Here is a 26315-nt window from a genome sequence, read left to right as displayed (position 1 = left end):
ACTACTGGAAAAACCATGGCGTTGACTAGACGGGCCTTTGTTGGCAAAGTAATGTCTCTGCTTTTCAATATGCTCTCTAGGTTGGTCATAACTTTCCTTCCAAAGAGTAAGCGTCTTTTAATTTCATGGCTGCAGTCACCATCTGCAGTAATAAAACTGATTATACACGACTATACAACAACAAAAAAAGAAAATATTTACTAACCTTTATTTCCTAACATCACAGCAAGATGTAAAGGAGTGTTTCCTAAAACAGAAACAAAAACAAATCAAATTAGTATAAAAACACTGGAAAAATTATTTTTAAATGGTTTCTGCTCCTTCAGAAAGTTCACTGACAAATTTTAAGCAAAAATAATGTGACTACAAAACGATCCTCCTTATGTGGTAAAGTCAAGGTCAGAGGACGCAATGGTTTCTAAACACAGCATATCCTACTTGTGTTTCCTCCACCTCCCATGAAAAATATCCATTTTATTTTGGGACTTCTCCTTCAAAAAGATGTCAGATTCCTTTGTTGGTTACTTCTCTGCATCAACCTTTGTTCATTCAGCACACAGTTTAAATACCTACTACACACTCATCCTTCCTCATCTCAGTAAGATTCAATCCTGTCCTCAAGTTTTAAAAACATGAAAGAAAATGAAAACACTAACTGGAAAAAATATATTCACCCCCATGTTCACTGCAGCATTATTTACAATAGCCGAGATATGGAAACAAACTAGGCACCCATCGACAGACATATGGATAAAATGTGTGCGTGTCTGTACGTATTACACATTCAATGGAACGTTATTTGGCCATTAAAAAAAGAATGAAATCTTGCCATCTGCAACAACACAGATGGACAGTGAGGGCATTATGCTAAGTGAAAAAAGTCAGATAGAGACAAATACCATAGTCTCACCTATATGTGGGTTTTTAAAAAATACATACATATGTATATATATACACAGAGAGAGAGAGAGAGAACAAACTGATGATTGCCAAAGGTGAAGAATAGGAGAGTAGGTGAAATGGGTGAAGAGAATTAAAAGGTACAAACTTTCAGTTAAGAAATTAAGTTGTGGGGATGTAACATATGGCATGGTTACTATTATACTGCATTTGAAAGTTGTTAAATGTAGATCTTAAAAGCTATCATCAAAAGAGAAAATAATTTTGAACTATGTATGGTGATGTATATTAATCAGACTTCTTGTGGTAATCACTTCACTATATACAAACATGAAAACATTAAGTTATAGACCTGAAAGTAATAAAATGTTGTATATCAATTATACTTCAATTAAAAAAAAAGAATATATTGCAAAGGTAAACAATTTCCTCTGTCTCAATATGCTAAATCTAGGTGGGTCTGTACCATTCTCTGTTTTGCTAAAGTCAGTACCTTGTTATTGTAAACATTCGTTTCTGATCAGCTCCAGAGAAAAAGAAATCTACATTTACAAGTATCAATTTCCAATTTGATTGGTTAGAATAAGATCGTCTTCCACCTTTTCTAAATATTGAACTAATTTCATGTGTTGCATTTACATTCTATGAAAATCTCTATCAAAACCAAAAAGAGTCACAAAAAGTAAACAAAACTTGTTGACAAACTGATGCCAGAAACAGCTCAACACTAGGTCAAAACCAAAGCCTTTACTTTGGACTTTCATTCTTAATTCCCATTTCAATCTCCTCTCTAAACTGGAATAATAATTTTAAAACAAAAACTTGACAATGTTGTAGTTTCACTTAAAAGGCTTGACCATGGTCCACATTTTATCTTTAACATGGCATAAAAGGTTCTTGAGATAAGTCCTTACCTTCCTTTCTTCTCCTATTTTCTTTCTTACCCCTATTTCATCTGAATTGCATGCAATAAATTCTCCAGTAGCCCAGATTCTTGATATTTTACACACATTTTGTTAATTCTTGCTAAATATTCCTTCCCATTGGCCTAGCAAGTTAACACTCACCTTTTAGGGCTTAGCTCAAACATCATCTATCCACTGAAGCCTTCTCTAGATAATCAGATGTCCCTCTGCACTGCTCCCAGAGCCCTCTATACCTATCTCTTTATTGAAGCACTTTTCACACTAAACTGTACTTTTTATTTTATGTAGAAACATCTGTCTCCTTCATTAGACATTAACCTCAGTACAACTAGATATTTTATTCATTTATGGGTATGAAATGCTTCCAATACACATATAACATTCAAAATACAGTCAATAAGCATTCATGAATGAAGGCTTCAGAAAAAGCTCTGACTGATAGCAACAAACCCTAAAAATATCACTAAAATGCAACAGGCATTACCTTAGGCAAGGGTTGCACACTCGAATATTTCCTTAATTGGGTAATGTAACTGTAAAAGTTTTCATGTTATTTTTCCTACATGTCTATAAGAACATGTTTATAAAACTATTTGGCCCTTGAATTTCCTTAGAGTGAACATTTTTATTATGGATTCATAATGACAAGAGTACTGATGTTTCCTAATTCCTTTTTGTGTACATTTTGACAATGTTTTTCTAGGATTCTGTCTATGTCGTCTAAATTGTCATCTATTGTCATACATTTTGTTCATAAATATCCTTCTACGATTTATCAATGACATTAAAATTTCTACAGATGCCCCAGTTTTCGTTCACATCTGTTATTTGTGTTTCTTATTTGATCAGCCTGAGGTTCATTAATTTTATGCATCTTTTTAAAGAACAAAGTTTTGGCATGTTGCTACCTAACATCTGTTCTAATAATTGTTGCCTTTATTATTTCTTTTCTTCTGTTATTTGGGTGAAATAGACTTAAGTTGGGAAATTAGGTAAATTAAGTTGTTCTTTTCCTAATTTCTCGAAATGGATTCTTAGATGCTTGGTTTTTCACCTTTTCCTAGTATCTTTATCTTTTGATCACTAATCTCTAGATTAATTGCAATGTGATCAGAGAACAAGCTCAATATAATTTCAGTCTGAAACATGTTGAAAGTTGCTTTATGGTCAAGTTTAATCAATTTTTGTAAATGTTTTCTGTATGTTTGAAAACAACATGTAACCTGAGGGTCTGGGGTACAACATTTCAAAGAAACATGCTAGGTCCAGTTTGTGTTGTTCATCTTTTTGTATCCTTACTGGTTTTCTTGTCAGCTTATTGTTAAAAAGAGGAAAGCTAAAATCTCCCACTATAATGGGGATTTCTATATCTTCTTATATTTCTAGCAATATTTGCTTGGTATATTTTCAGCCTATGTTATTAATTTGTAATTACTTTGCCGGTAAAATGAATGATTTTTTCATCTTGAAGCACCTCTCTTTATCTCAGTATTTTCTGCTTTAAATTCTATTATGATGTTAATACTGGAGAAGGAAATGGCAACCCCCCCTCCCCCTGTATTCTTGCCTGGAGAATTCCATGGACAGAGGAGCCTGGGAGGCTACAGTCCATGGGGTGCAAGAGTCGGACACCACCTAGTGACTAACCTACAACCACATGATGTTAACACAACTATACCAATTTTTTGACTGTTATTTACATGGAATATATTTTTCACTCCTTTCACTTTCAATTTTTACATGTTGTATTTCAGATATGTTTCCAATTGTATGCAGTTGGGTGTTTTTTCATACAGTAAGACAGTATTTATCATTTAACTGTTAGAGCATTTAATCCAGTCTCATATATTGTACTTAATCATACTGAAGTGAAAGTTGCTCAGTCATGTCCGACTTTTTGCAACTCCACAAACTATACAGTCCATGGAATTCTCCAGGCCAGAATACTGGAGTGGATAGCCATTCCCTTCTCCAGGGCATCATCCCAACCCAGAGATGGAGCCCAGGTCTACCCATATGGCAGGAGGATTCTCTACCAGCTGAGCCACTAAGGATATTATTGGAGTTTAACTCTACCTTCCAGCATTGTGCTTTCTTTTGTGCTTTCAATATCTGTCTTGCCAGTTTTCCATTTCTTTTTCTCATCTTCCTACCTTTTTCCAAATTGATTATTTTCATATTTCCATTTCTTGGTTTTCTATCTGTGGATGGAAGGTATGTATTTATTTTTACTATTTTTATAGTAGTTATCCTAGACATGTACTGTCCAATATGGTAGCTATATGTGGTTATTGAGTATTTGAAGTGTGGCTGGTCTGAACTGAGATGTGCCATAAGTAGGTTTTTTAAGACTTTAGTATGAAAAACAAGAATGTAAAATATTTCAATAATGGTTTATATTGATCATCAAATTAAAATAATGTTTCAGATATTTTGGGTTAAATAAAATATAGTATTAAAATTACTTTAACCTACTTCTATTTTATAAGGCTAATAAAAAACTTAGTTTTAAGAGAGGCTTGCACTGGCTTTCTATTAGATAGCACAGCTCTAAAGTTTACAATATGCATCCTTGATTTATCAAATTCTCACAGTAAATGGCACATTACCCTTGAGAGCAAGTCAATGACCTTAGAACACTAACTCCATTCCCTCCATCCAGACAGCTGTTATCTAGTCTCATGAGTTTTTATTTGAATCTTACAGTCAATATTCATTTAGGATTTCTTACCACTTCTGTTGCTCTTCATTCCTTTCTACTTCAGAATCACTTTTATTCTATCGGAAATACATCCTTCAGTATTTCTTTCAGTGGTAGTCTGATAAGTGAATTCTCTTAGGTTTTGTTTGCAAATGTTTATTCAACTTCAAAGGGTACTGTAAGGGGTATATAATTCTTGATTAGCTGTTCTTTTTTCAGTATTCTATATGGTCTTATGGTTTTCTTTCTTGTTGAGAAGTCAGCTATAGGAATTTCTACTGTTCTTTCTAAAGTAATACAAATTTTCTGGCAGCACTTAAGTTTTTTTTTCAGCCATCTCATTCCAATGTGCAATTCTTTTTTTTATTCTGGGTTTTGCCAAGAGAACGCACTGGTCGTAGCAAACACCCTCTTCCAACAACAACACAAGAGAAGACTCTACACACAGACATCACCAGATAGTCAACACTGAAATCAGATTCGTAATATTCTTTGCAGCCAAAGATGGAGAAGCTCTATACAGTCAGCAAAAACAAGACCCAGAGCTGACTGTGACTCAGATAGTGAACTCCTTATTGCCAAATTCAGATTTAAATCGAAGAAAGTAGGGGAAACCACTAGACCATTCAGTATGACTTAAATCAAATTCTTTATGATTATACAGTGGAAGTGAGAAACAGATTCAAGGGATTAGATCTGATAGAGTGAATAAAGAACTATGGACCAAGGTTCATGATACTGTACAGGAGGCATTAATCAAGACCATCTTTAAGAAAAACAAATGCAAAAAGGCAAAATGGTTGTCTGAGGAGGCCTTACAAATAGCTGAGGAAAAAAAAAAAGATGAAAAAGGCAAAGGAAAAAAGGAAAGATAAACCCATTTGAATGCAGAGCTCCAAAGAATAGCAAGGAGAGATAAGAAGCCTTTCTGGGTGATCAATGCAAAAAAAGAGGAAAACAATAGAATGGGAAAGACTAGAGATCTCTTCAAGAAAATTAGAGATACCAAAGGAACATGTCATGCAAAGATAGGCTCAACAAAGGACAGAAATTGTATGGACCTAACAGAAGCAGAAGATATTAAGAAGAGGTGGCACGAACACATAGAAGAACCATACAAAAAACGATCTTGATCACTCAGATAACCACGATGGTGTGATCACTCACCTAGAGCCAGATATCCTGGAATGTGAAGTCAAGTGGGCCTTAGGAAGCATCACTACAAACAACGTTAGTTGAGATGATGAAATTCCAGTTGAGCTATTTCAAATCCTAAAAGATGACGCTGTGAAAGTACTGCACTCAATATGCCAGCAAATTTGGAAAACTCAGCAGTGGCCACGGGACTGGAAAAGGTCAGTTTTCATTCCAATCCCAAAGAAAGGCAATGCCAAAGAATGCTCAAACTACTGCACAATTGCACTCATCTCACAGGCTAGTTAAGTCATGCTCAAAATTCTCCGAGCCAGTCTTCAACAGCACATGAACCATGAACTTCCAGATGTTCAAGCTGGATTTAGAAAAGGCAGAAGAAACAGAGATCAAATTCCCAACATCGGCTGGATCATCGAAAAAACAAGAGAGTTCCAAAAAAACATCTACTTCTGCTTTATTGACTACACCAAAGCCTTTGACGATGTAGATCACAACAAACTATGGAAAATTCTTAAAGAGATGGGAATACCAGACCATCTGACCTGCCTCCTGAGAAATCTGTACGCAGGTCAAGAAGCAAGTTAGAACTGGACATGGAACAACAGACTGGTTCCAAATCAGGAAAAAAGTACCTCACGGCTGCACACTGTCACTCTGCTTATTTAAATTACATGCAGAGTACATCATGCAAAATGCCAGGCTGGATGAAGCACAAGCTGGAATCAAGATTGCCAGAAGAAATATCAATAACCTCAGGTATCCTGATGACACTACCCTTATGGCAGAAAGTGAAGAAGAACTAAAGAGCCTCTTGTTGAAAGTGAAAAAGGAGAGTGAAAAAGTTGGCTTAAAACTCAACATTCAGAAAACTAAGATCATGGCATCTGGTCCCATCACTTCATGGCAAGTAGATGGGGAAAAAATGTAAACAGTGAGAGACTTCATTTTTGGGGGCTCCAAATTCACTGCAGATGGTGATGCAGCCATGAAATTAAAAGACGCTTACTCCTTGGAAGGAAAGTTATGACCAACCTAGACAGCAGATTAAAAAGCAGAGACATCACTTTGCCAACAAAGGTCTGTCTAGTCAAAGCTATGGTTTTTCCAGTAGTCACGTATGGATGTGAGAGTTGGACTATTAAAAAAACTGAGCACTGAAGAATTGAGGCTTTGAACTGTGATGTTGGAAAAGACTCTTGAGAGTCCCTTGGACTGCAAGGAGTCCAGCCATTCCACCCTAAAGGATATCAGTCCTGGGTGTTCATTAGAAGGACTGATGCTGAAGCTAACACTCCAAGACTTTGGCCACCTGATGTGAAGAACTGACTCATTTAAAAAGACCCTGAGGCTGAGAAAGATTGAAGGCAGGAGGAGAAGGGGACAACAGCAGATGAGATGATTGGATGACATCACTGCCTCTATGGACATGAGTTTGAGTAAGCTCCGGGAGCTGGTGATGGACAGGGAAGCCTGGCATGCTGCAGTCCATGGGGTCACAAAGAGTCAGGCACGACTGAGTGACTGAACAGAACTGAACTGGGCTTCTTAAATCTCTGAATTGGTATCTTTCATCAATTTTTGAAAATTCTCAGCAATTGTCTTCTCAAATATTCCTTTAGCCCCATATCCTCTCTCTTCTCTCCTGTTGTTCAATTAACATAAAACTGCTGTTACCTTTTTAGTTTTTAAAAAATTTCTTCCCCTTTTTCATTACATTTTCTTCTGACATATTTCCAAGATCATAAGTTCAGTCTTCAGGATTTAAACTGTTATTAAGCCCATTGATTTAGTTTTTAACTCAGGATTATACATTTCCACTTGAGAATTTCTACTTAGTTCTTTTCCAGATATTTTATTTCAATTTTCATAGTTCCAAGTTCTCTACTAAAATATTCAACCCTGTCTCTCATCCTCCAAGAAAATCATAAACATTGTCATCTAAAGTGTCTGTCCATACAAACTACTATACTTAAAACAGATAAACAACAAGGTCCTACTGTAAATAGCACAGAGAGCTATATTCAGTATCTTATAATAAACTATAATGGAAAAATCTGAAAAAGAGTATGCATATGAATAATTGAAATACTTTGCAATATATCAGAAACTAATATAACATTATTAATCAACTATACTTCTATTAAATAATGAAAAATAGTTCCTAATAATAATTACAATAAATGAAGCTCTGATGATTGTTTCTTTTACTGCTTCTCATTCATGTTGTCCAGTTTCCCTGTAATGCTGGTCATCTATAAGCTGAATGTGATATTTAACTAACTCCTTATGCAAAAATCCTGGAGCCTAAGAAACAAATCCTTCAGAGACTTTCATTTGTTTCTGCCATATGGCTGGGGGTACTAGACTAACCCAGGGACTGATATTTTTTTCTGGCCCTCAAGACTCAAAAGTATGATTCACCCTGTAACAGAGCTGATTTACCTGCAACTGACCCTTATTCCCAAGCTGCAGCTCTTCAAGTTTTCATCCCAAAGACCAGCATTTTTAACAGATACCTCACACCTGGTAGGCCCTGAAAGTGAAAGTGTTAGTCCTACTCTTTGCAACCCCATGGACTGTAGCACTCCAGGCTACTCTGTCCATGTAATTCTCCAGGCAAGAACACTGGCATGAATAGCGATTTCCTTTTCCAGGAGCTCTTCCCAATCCAGGGATCGAACCCGGTCTCCTGCAGCACAAGCAAATTCTTTACCATCAAGCCACTAGGGAAGCTCAATCTCTATCTTTTGTCCTCTTAGCTCACTGAGACTGTCAAAAATACCACTCAGCCTCTTAACCACTTCTTCAGGATTCACAAAAGCTACTGGGGAAATATAACCTCAAGTGTTAGGCTCACTTCTTTGGGTTTTCATCTTCTGCCAGATCTTGGACCAGGGGTTCCTTCCTACCTCATTAGATCTTCAATGCCCTTAAAGTAGAATATTTTATTCTTTGTTGTTGTTCAGTCGCCCGGTTGTGTCCTACTCTTTGTAATCCCATGGACTGCAACATGCCAGGCCTCCCTATCCCTCAGCATCTCCCAGAGTTTGCTCAAGTTCATGTTCATTGTATTGGTGATGCCATGCAGACATCTCATCCTCTGACACCCTCTTCTCCTGCCCTCAATCTTTCCCAGCATCTTGAACTTTTCCAAAGAGTCATCTCTTCGCATCAGATGACCAAAATACTGGAGCTTCAGCATCAGTCCTTCCAGTGAATATTCAGGGTTGATCTCCCTTAAGATTGACTAGTTTGATCTCCTTGCTATCCAAGGGACTTTCAGGAGTCTTCTCCAGCACCAGATTTCTATGGCATCAATTCTTTGGCGTTCTCTGCCTTCTTTACGGTACAGCTCTCACAACCATATGTGACCACTGAGAAGACCATAACCTTGACTATACAGACCTTTGTCGGCAGAGTAATGTCTCTGCTTTTCAACACACTGTCTAGGTTTGTCATTGCTTTCCTGCCAAGAAGCAGTTGTCTTCTGAGTTCATGACTAGTCACCATCCACAGTGATTTAGGAGCCCAAGAAGAAGAAATCTGTCACTACTTCCACCTTCTCCCCATCTATTTGCTATGCAGTAATGGGTCCAGATGCCATGATCTTAGTTTTTTTAATATTTAGTTAAATGGGCTCTTTCACTCTCCTTCACCCTCATCAAGAGGTTCTTTAATTCCTCTTTGCTTTCTGCTATTCGAGTGGTATCATTCACACAGGAGACTGTTGATGTTTCTCCCCCCATCTTGATTCCAGCTTTTAACTCATGTAGCCCAGCATTTCTCATGATGTGCTCAGTGTATAGGTTAAACAAACAAGGTGACAGCAAACAGCCCTGTCATACTCCTTTCTAGATCTTAAACCAATCAGTTGTTCCATACAGCATTCTAACTGTTGCTTCTTGACCTGCACACAGGATTCTCAGGAGACAGGCAAGATGGTCTAGTATTCTCACCTGTCTAAGAGCTGTCTAGTTTGTCATGATCCACAGTCAAAGGCTTTAACATAGTCAATGAAACAGATAGATGTTTTCTGAAATTCCCTTGCTTTCTCTTTAATCCAGCAAATGTTGCCAATTTGACCTCTAGTTCCTCTTCCTTTTCTAAACCCAGCCTGGACATCTGGAAGTTCTTGGTTCATGTAATGCTGAAGCTTAGCATGCAATATTTTAAGCATGACCTTACTACCATGGGAGATAAGCGCGACTGTCTAATGGTTAGCACATTCGTTAGTACTACCCTTCTTGGGAACTGGGATGAGGACTGACCATTTCCAGTCCTGTGGTCACTGCTGGGTCTTCCAGATTTGCTGACATAATGAATGCAAAACCTTGATGGCATCATCCTTTAGGGATCTGAATAGTTCTGCTGGAATTTTATTCTTATTTGCTTCTAAAGAAGACTGGTCCTAATTATCTAGCTCATCATTACTAGAGGCAGAAGTCCTACTTAGATTTTATTTGTTTTCTCTATCTTCATTAATACTTTGCTATTTTTTTATACTTTTTTGATGAGTGCATAAACATGCAATAACTTTATGAGTGCTAATGATCATACCTATCAAAATATAATTACTCTGTTAGCACTTTTAAATCACTTTACCTCAAATTCAATTTTATCAGCAACTGACAGTCATAGCCTTCTTTTCTTTACCACCAACACAATAAAATTTACAATTTTCAATATTCTCCAAGGATGTATGAAAGTCCTTTTCTTTGCTTTAGTTACCAGATGTCATAGTTACTATTTTTGGAATTTCTTCACTATTGTTTTCTCTTAGTAACAAATGCCATACCTTAAGATGAACAGGGAAGACACATGACTCAAGCCCAACTAGTCTGATACCCAATTAGAAAACTGCTAATGTACAATAGTATGCAAGTTTCAGGTGTATAACACAGTGATTCACAATTTTAAAGGATATATTCCATTTATAGTTATAAAGTATAGGCTATATTGTCTGTATTATATTATGTATCCTTATAGCTTATTTATTTTGCACATAGTGGTCTGTATCTCTTATTCTGATACCCTCCTCTTGTCTCCTTTTGCTTCTCCCCACTGATAACCATTAGTTTGTTCTCTATATCTGCGACTGTTTGTTTTTTGTTATATTCACTGGTCTATTTTACTTTTTAGAATCCACATGTAAGTAATATCATACAGTATTTGTTTCTGTCTTATTTCACTTCAAGTTCATCCATGTTGCTACACATTCATCCATGTTGCTACATAAAACAAAATTTCACGTTTTTATGGCTGAGTAATATTCCATTGTATATAAATCACATTTTCTTCCATTCATATTTAATGGACACTTAGGTTGCTTCCATACTTTGGCAATTGTAAAGAATGCTGCTATGAACACTGGGGATGCATGTATCTTTTCAAATAAGTGTTTTCAGTTTCATTCAGATAAATACCCTAGAGTAAAACTGCTGGTTCTATTTTTACTTTTTTGAGAAACTGCCTTACTGTTTTCCATAGCAGCCACACCAATTTGCATTCCTTACAACAGTGTAGGTTCCCTTTTCTCCATATCCTTGTGAGTATGTTATTCATGTTTTTTTTAATTAATTTTTATTAGAGTACAGTTGATTTACTATTTGTGTTCTTTTTGATGACAGCCATTCTGACAAGTGTGAGATGACTGTGATTTTAATTTGCATTTCTCTGATAATTAACGTGTCTCTTAGCAATTTGTATATCTTCTTTGGAAAACTGTTTATGCAGACCTTCTGCACACTTTTTAATTAGGTTTCTTTTTTTTTAATGTTGAGCTGTATGAGCTGTTTATGTACTTTGGATATTAACCCCCTGTTGGTCAGATCATGTGCAAATATTTTCTCCCATTCCATAGGTAGTCTTCTCATTTTGTCAATGGTTTCTTTCACTATGCAAATGCTTCCTGGTTTAATGAGGTCCCATTTGTTTATTTTTATTTCCTTTGTTTAGGCAACAGATAAAAAAATATATTGGTACTATTTACATCAAAGAGTGTTTTGTCTATGTTTTCTTCTAGGAAGTACTGGTCTTACATTTAGGTCTTTAATTCATTTTGAGCTTATTTTAATAAATATATGGTGTTAGAACCTGTTCTAATCTCATTCTTTGACATGTAAGCTGTCCAGTTTTCCCAGCATCACTTGTTAAAGAGACTGCATTTTCTCCATTGTGTATTCTTGCCTCCTCTGTCACAGACTAATTGACCAACATGCATGGGTTTATTTCTGAGCTTTCTGTTCTGTTCCATTGATCTAAATGTCTCTTTTTATGCCAATACCATACTGTTTTGGTTCCTGTATTTTTATAGTATTCTGAAGTCAGGAAGCTTGATCCCTCCAGTTCTGTTCTTTCTCAAGATTTCTTTTGCTAATTAGGGCCTTTTGTGTTTCCAAACAAATTGTAGAATTATTCATTCTAGTTCTATGGAAAAACACCCTTGGTGTTTTGATAGGGATTCAATAAATCTGTAGGTTTCTTTGGATGGTACAGCCATTTTAACAATATTAATTCTTCCAAACCATGAACACGGTATATCTTTTTGTCTGTTTATTTAATCTTCAATTTCTTTCATCAGTGTTACTGTCAAGACTTTTTTACTGTATTCAATTTAGATATTTTAAAATGAAGTAACTGTATTTTTTTAATTTCCATAGTATCTTGATAAATTGGACAGTTTTCTTCACATCATGATTTACCAGTTTCAAAGAAACAAACTGCTTTATGTGTTACTAAAACACAAGGCAATTATCTTCTAAACTTCTATTTCTTACAGTTCTTAATAGAGTCTTAGGATACTTATATTGATGCTTCTTTTATAATAACCATTTTCAAAGACTCTCAAATGGATTTTTTTTTTTTCTGCTTTTCCATCCTGGAATGATTCATTCAGCTCTAGTATGGGAAAGGGCAAGCATATTGCCCTTGCTTTTCTCTCCACGTCCAAGAGAAAAAGCAGCAGAAACTCCTCTACATGCTGAAGCTAAAAGAACAAACTGATATTTAAGTACTTTCCTATGACACTCTAAATACAAAGAAATCAAACAGCTGAGGGATTGAAGAGCTGCTGCGCGTAACTCAAAAGACAAGGAGAATGGTACAAGGCTTCTACTCCAAAAACTAGAAGACACTATTGAAAAAAATTAAATAATATCTAAATACCCCAAACTCATGGATTAAATATTGTTAAGATGGCAATGCTCCCTAAATTGGTCCATAAACTCAAAGCACTCTCCATTAAAACACAGCTGGCTTTTTGTTGAAAACTGACAAGATGATCCAAAAATTCATACAAAAATTCAAGGGACCCAAAATACTCAAAACAATCTTGGGAAAAAAACAACAAAGTTGGAGAAGTCATACTTTCCAATTTCAAAACTTACTACAAACCACAATAATCAATATAGTATGTACTTGCATAAGGACAGAAATATATATCAATCACACCATCAAAAAATAATTTTAAAAAAGATCACAGACCTAAAGGCTAAGATTAAAACTCTAAAATCCTTAGGGGAAAAAACAAAGGAGTAAATTTTTGTGATCTTTAATTAGGTAATGGTTTCTAAGATACACCAAAAGCACAGCAAAAAGAAAATAAATTGGATTTCACCAAAATTACAACATTTTATGTTATAAAGGATACCATCAAGAAGAGGAAAAAGACAACCTACAAAGGAAGAAAATAGTCTGCGAATCATATATATGATAAGGGTTTTGTATCCAGAACATATAAAGAACTCTTACAACTAAATAATAAAAAGACAACCCAATTTAAAACTGGGAATATATGAATAGCCATTTCTCCAAAGATATACAAATGGCCAAAAAGCACACGAAAATATGCTCAATATCACTAGCCACTAAGGAAGTACAAATTAAAACCACAAGCAGATGCAACTTTATGCTCACTTGGATACCTATAACCAAAGACAGGTAACAACAAATGTTGACAAGGAGGAGAAATTGAAATCTTCAAACACTGTTCTTGGGCCAGTGAAACAGTGCAACTACTTTGGAAAATAGTTTGGCAGTTCGTCAAAATGGTAAACACAGATTTAACACATGAGCCAGCAAAAGGTATACACCCAAGAAAATGGAAACATCTCCACACAAAACATATACAATTGCTCATGTGAGCATTACTCAAAATAACCAAAAGGTAGAAACAACTCAAATTTGCATTAACTGATGAGTATAAATAAAATGAGAAATACCCATACAATGTAATCTTAGTTGTAAATAAAAAGGAATCAAGTACTGATACATGCTATAACACAAATTAAAAAAAAAAATGTGCTAAGTGAAAGACCACATATTGTGTCATTTTCTTTCATAAGAAATGTCTAGAATAATAAAATCTAAACAGACAGTAGATTAGTGATTGTCTAGGGCTGGAAGAAATGGAGCGGGAAGCACTGAAAGGTAAAAAAAAACATGATTTCTTTTTAAGGTGATAAAAATGTTCTCAAATTGATTGTGGTGATAGCTGCACAACTTAGAATTTACCAGAAACCATTTAACTGTATATCTTTAAAGGTTCAACTATACACTAAAGGAATTATATCAGAATAGGGGAAGAGATAAGGAAGTGAGGGTTAACACATTCACTGAAATAATCTTTTTTTAAATCTTCCTTAAAAAGATCTTTTTACCAGATTTATTTTACCTTAACAACCATCACACCCAGGTTAGTCTAGCTCTCAACTAAAACAAGCTTTCTTGCCCACTTGCTTTCTCAGTGTGCATTTCTCTATTCAAAATAAGGTACTGTAAAAAAGCTTTATTATTTTTCAACTGTTAACAATCTTAATGATATCAATAAATGAAGGCAAGAAGGGGTAAGCTTGCTCTGGCACAAATTTACTCCTGCCATCTGTTTCCTGTATTAGAAACTTCTTCATCCTATAATTCAGGGACATGACGTAAATACACTTTTACTGGAACCCAGCCACATGCTGATTGCTTATGAATTATGGCTACTTTTAAGTAACAAATGGTATAGCTTGCAAAGCCAACAATATTTATTTATCTTGCTCTTTAATGAAATCTTTGTAGACCAATGCTCCAAATACTGAGGGTTTCATGTCACATTATATTGTTCCCAGGATAGAACACTTATCATTCATCAATATAACTTCTATATGTAATCATACTACACTACTGTTATTAAAAATTTCTCACATAACCTAGTTTACTTGATTCTAGAGTCACCATTGTATCCTAATATAAAGTTAGAAGAGGAGTTCATCAGTTTAGCTCAGTTCAGTCGCTCAATCGTGTCCAAATCTGTGCAACCCCATGAATTGCAGCACGCCAGGCCTCCCTGTCCATCACCAACTCCCGGAGTTCACTCAAACTCAAGTCCATTGAGTCGGTGATGCCATCCAGCCATCTCATCCTCTGTCGTCCCCTTCTCCTCCTGCCCCCAATCCCTCCCAGCATCATTCTTTTCCAATGAGTCAACTCTTTGCATGAGGTGGCCCGTCTTGGAGTTTCAGCTTTAGCATCAGTCCTTCCAAAGAACATCCAGGACTGATCTCCCTTAGAATGCACTGGCTGGATCTCCTTGCAGTCTAAGGGACTCTAGAGAGTCTTCTCCAACATCACAATTCAAAAGCATCAATTCTTCGGCACTCAGCTTTCTTCACAGTCCAACTCTCACATCCATACATGACTACTGGAAAAACCATAGCCTTGACTAGACGGACCTTTGTTGGCAAAGTAACGTCTCTGCTTTTCAACATGCTATCTAGGTTGGTCATAACTTTCCTTCCAAGGAGTAAGCGTCTTTTAATTTCATGGCTGCAGTCACCATCTGCAGTGATTTTGGAGCCCAGAAAAATAAAGCCTGACACTTTTCCACTGTTCCCCATCTATTTCCCATGAAGTGATGGGAACGGATGCCATGATCTTCGTTTTCTGAATGTTGAGCCTTAAGCCAACTTTTTCACTCTCCTCTTTTATTTTCATCAAGAGGCTTTTTAGTTCCTCTTCACTTTCTGCCGTAAGGGTGGTGTCATCTGCATATCTGAGGTTATTGATATTTCTCCCAACAATCTTGATTCCAGTTTGTGTTTCTTCCAGCCAAGTGTTTCTCATGATGTACTCTGCATATAAGTTAAATAAGCAGGGTGACAATATACAGCCTTGACGTACTCCTTGTCCTATTTGGAACCAGTCTGTTGTTCCATGTCCAGTTCTAACTGTTGCTTCCTGACCAGCATAGAGGTTTCTCAAGAGGCAGGTCAGGTGGTCTGGTGTCCCAACTCTTTCAGAATTTTCCACTGTTTATTGTGATGCACACAGTCAAAGGCTTTGGCATAGTCAATAAAGCAGAAACAGATGTTTTTCTGGAACTCTCTTGCTTTTTCCATGATCCAGTGGATGTTGGCAATTTGATCTCTGGCTCCTCTGCCTCTTCTAAAACCAGCTTGAACATCTGGAAGTTCACGGTTCACATATTGCTGAAGCCTGGCTTGGAGAAATTTGAGCATTATTTTACTAGCGTGTAAGATGAGTGTAACTGTGCAGTAGTTTGAGCATTCTTTGGCATTGCCTTTCTTTGGGATTGGAATGAAAACTGACCTTTTCCAGTCCTGTGGCCACTGCTCAGTTTTCCAAATTTGCTGGCATATTGAGTGCAGCACTTTCACAGCATCATCTTTCAGGATTTGAAATAGCTCAACTGGAATTCCATCACCTCCACTAGCTTTGTTCGTAGTGATGCTTTCTAAAGCCCACTTGACTTCACATTACAGGATGTCTGGCTCTAGGTGAGTGATCACATCATTGTGATTATCTTGGTCACAAAGATCTTTTTTGTACAGTTCTTGTTTTCTTGCCACCTCTTCTTAATATCTTCTGCTTCTGTTGGGTCCATACCATTTCTGTCCTTTATCGACCCTAGCTTTGCATGAAATGTTCCCTTGGTATCTCTAACTTTCTTGAAGAGATCTCTAGTCTTTCCCATTCTGTTCTTTTCCTCTATTTCTTTGCATTGATTGCCGAAGGCGGCTTTCTTATCTCTTCTTGCTATTCTCTGGAACTCTGCATTCAGGTGCTTATATCTTTCCTCTTCTCCTTTGCTTATCGCTTCTCTTTTCACAGCTTTTTGTAAGGCCTCCCCAGACAGTTATTTTGCTTTTTTGCATTTCCTTTCCATGGGGATGGTCTTGATCCCTGTCTCCTGTACAAGGTCACGAACCGCATTCCATAGTTCATCAGGCACTCAATCAGATCTAGTCCCTTAAATCTGTTTCTCACTTCCACTGTATAATCATAAGGGATTTGATTTAGGTCATACCTGAATGGTCTAGTGGTTTTCCCTACTTTCTTTAATTTAAATCTGAATTTGGTAATAAGGAGTTCATGATCTGAGCCACAGTAGCTCCCAGTCTTGTTTTTGCTGACTGTATAGAGCTTCTCCATCTTTGGCTGCAAAGGATATAATCAATCTGATTTTGGTGTTGACCATCTGGTGATGTCCATGTGTAGAGTCTTCTCTTGTGTTGTTGGAAGAGGGTGTTTGCTATGACCAGTGCATTCTCTTGGCACAACTCTATTAGCCTTTGCCCTGCTTCATTCCGTATTCCAAGGCCAAATTTGCCTGTTACCCTAGGTGTTTCTTGACTTGCTTCTTTTGCATTCCAGTCCCCTATAATGAAAAGGACATCTTTTTGGGGTGTTAGTTCTAAAAGGTCTTGTAGGTCTTCATAGAACCATTCAACTTCAGCTTCTTCAGCATTACTGGTTGGGGCATAGACTTGGATTACTGTGACATTGAATGGTTTGCCTTGGAAACGAACAGAGATCATTCTGTCGTTTTTGAGATTGCATCCAAGTACTGCATTTTGGACTCTTGTTGACCATGATGGCTATTCCATTTCTTCTAAGGGATTCCTGCTCACAACAGTAGATACAGTGGTCATCTGAGTTCATAGGTTCTGTTGTTTCTTTAACATTTTACCTAGAAGCAAACTCCATTCATTTTCATTCAATAAATATTTACTGAGCATCACTATGCACTCGGCATATAGTACTAGACACTAGAAATTCAACCGGTAATAAGCCAGAAACTCTTGTCTTCATGGAGTTTATATTCATAAAAGGAAGAGAAATATAAAATGAAACAAAATAGGTTTTAACTATTGAGAAAAACAAAAGGCTAAGACTGAAAATAATGAGAAGCATACTTTTTGATATTTAAATTAGGAAAATCTCTCTAAAGAGATAATGTTTAAAATGAGATCTAACAGCTAAGTAAGAAATAAGAAATCAAAGAATGAGAAGAAATGCATTCTAGACAGAAGCCAGAAATAACCTAGCATATTCAAGAAGTGAAAGAAAACAAGTATGGCCAGACACAGAAAAAAAGGAAAGATTGGTACAAGATTATATCAGGAAAGTAAGAAAGGGTTCTTTACCTATGATTTAAAAAATATGAACTTATTTTGAAGTGGAGAAGGCATTAAAGGATCTTGAACAGGGATACGACATGCTACAACTTACATTTTAAGATCGCTTTTCTTACCCCACAGAAAATGGAATTGAGGGGGACATAGGGAGACTAGTTGCAGATCCAGTACAGTATTCCAGGGAAAAGATAATAAAAATTGGTTGGTCTCAACGTGGACTGGAGACAGAAAGTAGACTGACTTGCTAATTAGATATGTGTGGGTAAAAAAAGGGAGTGAGACAAAGAAGGAAATCAGCCCTGAATATTCATTGGAAGGACTGATGTTGAAGCTGAAGCTCCAATACTTTGGCCAAAGAACTGACTCATTTGCAAAGACCCTGATGCTAGGAAAGATTGAGGGCAGGAGGAGAAGGGTACGACAGAGGATGAGATGGTTGGATGGCATCACCAACTCGATGGACATGAGTTTGAGCAAGCTCTGAGAGTTGGTGATGGACAGGGAAGACTGGCATGCTGCAGTCCGTGGGTAACAGAGTCAGACATGACTGAGCCACTGAACTTAACTGAGACAAAGAATGATCTCAGTGATTGACACCGGAGAGCTGGATATCTAATGATGTGATTTAGGGGATGGCCGGGGGGGAGGCAGAAGGTGATAACTCCATTTTAGACAAATAAATTTTGAGATATCTCTAAGATTCTCAAGTGTGGATAATTATAATATCTGGAACTCCAAGGAGAAGTCTAGACTGGGGATATAAATTCAAAATTAAAAAAAGAGAAAGACATTTAAAATCAAACAAATAAATTTCTCAATATCTATTTTTGTCCTAATATTAGAAAAGGTAGCAACAGCTCTCTTTCTTCACTTCTCTTTCAGGAGAAAAAAAAAAAGCTCTAATGTTCTAAATTGTAACAGAAAGAAAACAAGCAACTGATAACCCTAGTTGCTGCAAAGAGGATAACTGGGTGAATAAAGACAGGTGGGAGAGAAACTTCACTTTTACATCATATCCTTGTATATCTTTTTGCAGTTTTGCAGCATGCAAACATAGTAACTATTCAAAAAATTACATAAATTAAGAAGGACCCACCAGAGTCTAGACAGAGCACAAAGGTGAAGAAATCAAGGCATTTATGCACCTAAATAATTACTGTTTTCTTAAATCTTCCAAGAACATATAGATGAAACGGTAAAAGCCTTAGTACATACTGAAGTTACAAATGAAACTTCCTATTACAAGTCCAAAGTAATCCAAATTTCAAAAGATTTATGAATTAGAAATGACTCTGAGTTCAACAATCCAATCCCTCTCACTTCACAGGCAGGAACATGAACAGAAATACATACTACCTATAATCAAGAATGCCATATGTCACACTATGATTTCAGTAGCTTAAAATGCAAAATACTCATCATCAACATCATTCTCTACCCAACACCACATGACCAAATGTATCATGAAACTAAGTGCTCAAGCATCCTAGTTTGAACCATCATATACTATCCCCTCAGTTATCTAAGTCCTCAACCTGCTTAAGCTAATCTGTTAAACAAAGGATGCTAAAAATCTTAAAAATAACTGTTAACTTTTCAAAATATACTTTTAAATCTGAAATTGGATGCCTTGGTTCTAACTTGGTAAACAAAACTGAACTCTGTTTTGCTAAATGATTAAAAAACATTCCAGTAACATTAAGAACACTGCAGTGTTAAAGTATGCAAATTATTAACCAAATGCCTGGCATTTATAGGGCATATATTAGTACAGGCCCAGCACTATGCTGTATACTTTAGATATCTTATTTAATTTGCTCCCTAACCCCATGAGACAAAGATTATTGCTATTTCACATGTCATAAGAAAAAGACATCTAATAACGGTTAATTTCCTAAAATTACACATATAGGAATCATGACAGTCAGGACTCTAAAATCAGTACTCTTTTTATCGTACCAACAGATTTCAGACTTTCTGGTTTCAAGACCACATTAAATTGTTTAAAAATTTTCCTTACTAATTTTAAAATTACAATAAACTCATTACATGCTAATATAAATTTTTTATGAAAAACATAATTGCAATTTTCCAAAACAATAAAAAAAAGATGAGTGGTACAATTTCAAATTCTTTAATTAAAAATTAAAGTATATTAAGTGTTTGACTTAATAGAAAACAGCTGGGTTTTTATAACTAAATCCAGATTCAGATGACATGCAATTAAAATAAAAGAGGAGCATTTTAATAGCCTTTTTAAATAATTAAGCGCATTGTTCGATACAACACCAAAACTTATTAAGTGTTCATTTCTAATGGACTGTTGCCATGTGAAATCTAAAACCATATCAATAAATTTTTTGTTTTGTGGCACACCAAAATTCATTGGTTTCACTTGCACTTTGAATGAATCTCATGATTCTGTAACATAATGGACTGATCAGTCTAAAAAATACTGGTTGACTGAGTCATTCGGATCTTCCATATGTCAACACATTTCACTATACAAAAATTTTTAAATCACATTTAGTAATATTACCAACATGGCCAAAACAGTCTTTAAATACTAAGAAACTGTCAAGCTTAGAGTGACAAAGACAAGTGTTTTAAATTCTTTCATCTCAAATTGAACTTATTCCATTGGCAGCAAAGACTAGCAATTGTTTTCCTTGAGGTCCCAGGTTTACTTTTCCAATTTCCAGGAAATACATCCCAAATATCCAAATTGGAATAACCATAATTTGTGTGTAAGCTGTTTTTTCAAATAAAAAGTGTTTCATGATAAAAGCAGCCAGTTTGGCTTACAGCTCAAAATGCACAGATGTTTTCCCTTATTTTCTCTTCAGTATGTAGCAGAAAAGCATGCATAATCCACATAATGTCTCAAAGAATATAAAAAGCATGTACTCAAGATTAAGACTTTAAAAATTAACAACTTCTACAGCTTCGGCAAAGACATTGTGAAATTGGCTTCCCCACCCCCGCCTCACTTCAAGTACAGGCAGTGAATGATACAATGACTACTAGCAGTTCAGTGCCTTAATTCATGCTAACACTCCAACAATTTTACCCACCACTGCTTTTGTACCATCAGTGAAAATGTCACTGCAGTGAAAAAAAGGCAAACAATGACTTTGTATTATTACAAAAATAGTTCTGACTTCATGTGCCCCCTAACCAGGGAGCAAAACAGGAAATTATATGAGCAAAACAGGAAATTATATGTTGGGACGATCCCCTGGAGAAGGGAATGGCAACCCACTCCAGTATTCTTCCCTGGAGAATCCCATGGACAGAGGAGCCTGACATGGGATCTCAATGAGTCAGAAACGACTGAGTGACTAACACAGACACACACACACAACCAACAAAGCTCCAGCTTCCACAGATAACTTCAAGTCTCATCCAAGCAAGCAATTAAAAGGGAGAACTTTTGTATTTTCTCTCATGAATGGTATTTTACTACTGAAATTCACACACGTATATTTACATTCAAAATATCATCAACTCTTAACCAGCTCTACCTTCTCATTATTTCCAGTTACCCCATTTATTACAATGGCATGTTAAATTGATCCATGCCCATCCAAGTTTCTTTTCTGCTTCATATAGCAGCCAGAGAGGGCCTTTTAAAATCAGATCATGTTACCTGGCTGCTCAAAATCCTCAAATCACTTCCTATGTTGAGTGAAGTAAAAACAATGAATGGTCTACAAAAAGTCTTGCATGCTTACATCTCCCACCTCCACATCTCAAAATTCCCCATCTCCTACCACTCTCTGCCTTGTTCCGGTCATACTTGCCTTCTTGCTATTCCTTGAACATGGTACCTTTCTTTATATTTGCAATTCTCTGCCTGAAATTCTTTTCTCCTAGAAAACAGCTCCCTAATTTTCTTTAAGTAACTGCTCTAATTTTTCTCATCCCTGATGTCTTCCCAGACCCTAACCTCCCCTCCCTATACTCTCTATCCTCTATATACTCTATAAGATTTTACTTTATTTTACTCTATAATATTTATTATTATGTTGTTGCTGTGTCAGTTGCTCAGTTGTGTCCGACTCTTTGCGACCCCATGGACTGTAACCCACAGTCTGTAACTGTAACCCACACAGACTGTAACCCACTCCATGGCTCCTTTGTCCATGGAGTTCTCCAGGCAAGAATACTGGAGTGGGTAGCCCTTACCTTCTCCAGGGGATCTTCCTGACCCAGGAATTGATCCTGGGTCTCCTGCAATGCAGGCAGATTCTTTACCATCTGAGACACCAAAGAATATTACCATATGTTTATTAGTTTGTTTACTATTTATCTTGCCCCATTAGAATGTAAGCTACCTGAGAGCAGAGACTTTGTTCATTTTGTTCACTGCTCTAAGTAACCCCAGAACCTAAAACACTGTTTATCACATTATCAGGAGCTCAGTATATTTATCGGTTAAATGAAGGAATGAATGAACCAAAAAAATGGGGTGGGGGGAGGCGAATATAAAGAACCATTAGCGAGCAAGCTAAGTTGCTTCAGTCGTGTCTGACTCTTTGTGACCCTAAGGACCCACCAGGCTCCTCTGTCCATGAGATTCTCCAGGAAAGAATACTGGAGTGGGTTGCCATGCCCTCCTCCAGGGGATCTTCCCATGAAGAACCATCAGAATAGTGTTAAAATCTGTTTTTATTCTCCAAAAAAGCATTTTAGCCAGGACAATGCACATGATTCTCTATGAAAGCCAACCAATGTCCAAAAGGATGGGCAAAATAGCACTGGTGGCTTTATAGAATTCAGCACTATGCTGATTAAGAGAGGATGAATTAACAAACCTGACAGATATCTATACCCAAGAATCCAAATGCATTTTGTTGTTGTTGTTCATATACCTGGAAGGTATATGAAGTTATTGTAAACTGGAATATACCACTAACCTGAAATTGAATTTAACATGTATTTAGTTGGAGAAGACTCTTGAGAGTCCCTTGGACTGCAGGAGATCCAACCAGTCCACCCTAAAGGAGATCAGTCCTGGGTGTTCTTTGGAAGGAATGATGCTGAAGCTGAAACTCCAATACTTTGGCCACCTCATGCGAAGAGTTGATTCATTGGAAAAGACTCTGATGCTGGGAGGGATTGGGGGCAGGAGGAGAAGGGGATGACAGAGGATGAGATGGCTGGATGGCATCACCGACTCAATGGGACATGAGTTTGAGTGAACTCTGGGAGTTGGTGATGGACAGGGAGGCCTGGCGTGCTGCAATTCATGAGGTCACAGAGTCAGACACGACTGAGCGACTGAACTGGACTGAGGTGCTTAACTTTATCTATTGTTCCCCTCAGAAGTGAACTCTTTTTAAAGTATATTTATTCCTTCAGATTTTTCCTTCTTTTGGATCTCAACTAAAACATAAAAAGTAGGAAAGACAGAAACAACTGAAAAATATATGCAGAAAAACAAAATCCAAATTAGAAACACCCCAAAATAAACAAAAGTGATGACAGTATATGACAGGTATGAACCAAGTTATACCAGTAGTAGACTAAAGATGACTTACAGGGGAGAGACAAATAAACCTAACCTTGTAGCAAACTGATAGGCAGTATAAATTCAAGTATCAGATAAAACCTCAATTGAATGAAGCTCTATCTGAACCTCAAAAACTAGAGTGTCCTCTGCTGAAAGGTACGTCATAGCAAATGTGAGAGCAAGGTATTTATATTAATCGCTACCACGATATGAGCCTTCAACATTATGTTCAAGTACAAGTCTCCCATATAAGAAAATAATGCCCCAAGAGATAGATATTGTATCTACTCATTTCAGCAGTTAAATACATAGTATAATTACATAAAATCCAGTTTGTAGAGAAGCATGGTCTCAAACTCAGATCCGATACATAAGAAATGCCTTCTAGTTTTGTAGACAGAGAAAGCAATGGCAATCCACTCCAGTACTCTTGCCTGGAAAATCCCCATGGACGGAGGAGCCTGGTAGGCTGCAGTCCAGGGGGTCGCGAAGAGTTGGACACAACTGAGCGACTTCATTTTCACTTTTCATGCACTGGAGAAGGAAACAGCAACCCACTCAAGTGTTCTTGCCTGGAGAATCCCAGGGACGGGGGGAGCCTGGTGGGCTGCCATCTATGGGGTCGCACAGAGTCAGACACGACTGAAGTGACTTAGCAGCAGCAGCAGCAGCAGCAGTTTTGCAGATAATCTCTGGGATATCAACAAGACTAACAGGCTCAAAAACAGAGGAAACGCAACCAACCACAGAGTTAAACCTCACATATCCTGGTAACGAACAGCATTCATAATCTTTAAACAGAAAAGAGATCATTTCTCTTTTTCCTACACTCATTTGACACGCTTCTGTCTTACTCTAAAACTGACCTTCCATCTCTCTCCAGATAAAACAGATGACATACGAATATGAAAAGGAATATATTCTGTCTGCTCAACCCCCAACCAATTTTTGAGAAACTACATTCATTTTCTAGAACACAAAGCATCCTGACAATTACCTTGTACTCTAGATTCCTATGACTTAAGAACGTCATTAATTTGGAACCAACATACTCAGTTCTCCAGTAAGTCCTTCCGAATTGTCCTGCCTCATTGCTGATACCCAGGACACATCATCATCAGTAACTGCTCATTTCTGCTTCCTTTTTTGCCAAGTTGAAAGGTCAGACCTTCCTACTTCTACCGTAGTTCAGTGAAAGTAGGTCTCCAGAAGATGTGTTCATATCCCAGCTTTAAGCAACAGTTCACATTCTACAATGCTAATGATGAGGGCTTTGGGAAGCATAGTCATTTAACCCCAGGAGAGTCCTATCTGGTCGGAGATATACACACAGGAAAGGTGAAAGGAGGACGGTCATATTTATATAATCATCAAGATTAATCAACTCCACAGATTAGTGGAGTGACAGATTTCACAGCCAAATCAGCCTCATAAGCAGTGTCAGTGCTGAAAACTTTAATGGATTATCTTGGGCTTCCAGAAACCACTTTTTTTAATCTGAGGAAAAATGAGGCATGTCTTCCAAAAAACAAAATTCAAAAAAGACTACGAAACATGAGAACCAATACAAAACCACTAGTGTTCATTTAAAGATGTGCCTCTTGACTAAAATTGCTCACCTGAGACTTCAAGATTTTTTTTCCCATGCAAAGTTTCTCTTTATAGTCCCCTCTTCTCAAACAAACAACGTATCGTGCATCACCCCTCATGAATGTTAGGGACCAAAAACAGAGAATAGTATCAAAAGGAAGATCAATTTATATAGAATAAGTCAGAATAAACATATTGCATGGGCACCAAACAGATTATCCTATTGCCTCCATATTCAAGTGTACATTTTTAAACTTTCTGAATGTAAGATATTTTAAAATTTCTGTCTGAAGAAATTTGCCAGCCACCAGACACAAGTTGACCGTTTCTTTATCACTTCACTGAGTCACTTGCATTGGTAGGAATAGTCTCAAAATGAACTTTATCTTGAATTTGAAATCTCTAATCACTATGTAAAACAGCTTCAAGAGGATGACAACTCAGTAAAAAATGAAAATTAACTGTGTATAGAGAAAATGGCTTGTCCCATGCCAGATAATATAATTAAAGGCAGTATAAACTGCCAAATGTCTCAGAATAGATCAAAATTTTTCCATATCTACGAAAGAATGGTTTAAGCAATTCATAGATCAAGGATATTCATCACTTTAACACCTAAAAGCTTTTGACTAGTTTCCAAAATAAGGTGCTTAACTTCCAAAGATTTAACTCAATTAAGGGGAAAAAAAAATTACAAGTTTAACAAATAGGAAATGCAGTCAAAATCAAGAAAGTCTTCTATAAACTTCACAATCATTCTCAGTTCTAAAGAAGAAATAAAAATCATTACCACCAACTGTAAAAAAAAAAAAAAAAAAAAGCACGTTAACATGACGCTTTTTTTAAATACCAATGGCAAAAAAAGTCAGAAAAATCTTTACACTCAATGTGAAAAAAACTTAGATTTAAACTTTAATCCTATACTTAAAAAAAAGTAGTATAAAGCTAAAGATACACTAATGTCAGAGTTGAATCAATTTTTGTTATGTTTAATGTATCTTCTTCCCCACTCAAACAAAACTGTTACTAAATATACCATGAGTCAAAATCATTGCCATTTCTGAACACAGTATATAGATGATATTATGATTGTTACTGTATTTAACTAT

The 26315-nt window shown here is 36.6% G+C and overlaps 1 protein-coding gene across 2 annotated transcripts in view; it reads right to left on the bottom strand.

Moving 5' to 3' along the window:
• ANKRD13C (ankyrin repeat domain 13C) overlaps window positions 1-26315 on the bottom strand; it is an 89329-nt gene that overhangs the window by 56746 nt on the left and 6268 nt on the right. For both annotated transcript variants that reach the window (XM_052637391.1, XM_052637392.1), the window contains exon 2: window positions 206-247. In XM_052637391.1, the coding sequence (XP_052493351.1) occupies window positions 206-247 (42 nt within the window). The remainder of the gene's footprint in view (window positions 1-205; window positions 248-26315) is intronic.

The sequence above is a fragment of the Budorcas taxicolor genome, chromosome 3 (genome assembly GCF_023091745.1).
Source record: "Budorcas taxicolor isolate Tak-1 chromosome 3, Takin1.1, whole genome shotgun sequence".
NCBI classification, from domain to species: domain Eukaryota; kingdom Metazoa; phylum Chordata; class Mammalia; order Artiodactyla; family Bovidae; genus Budorcas; species Budorcas taxicolor.
This window is presented reverse-complemented; position numbering and strand designations above follow the sequence as displayed.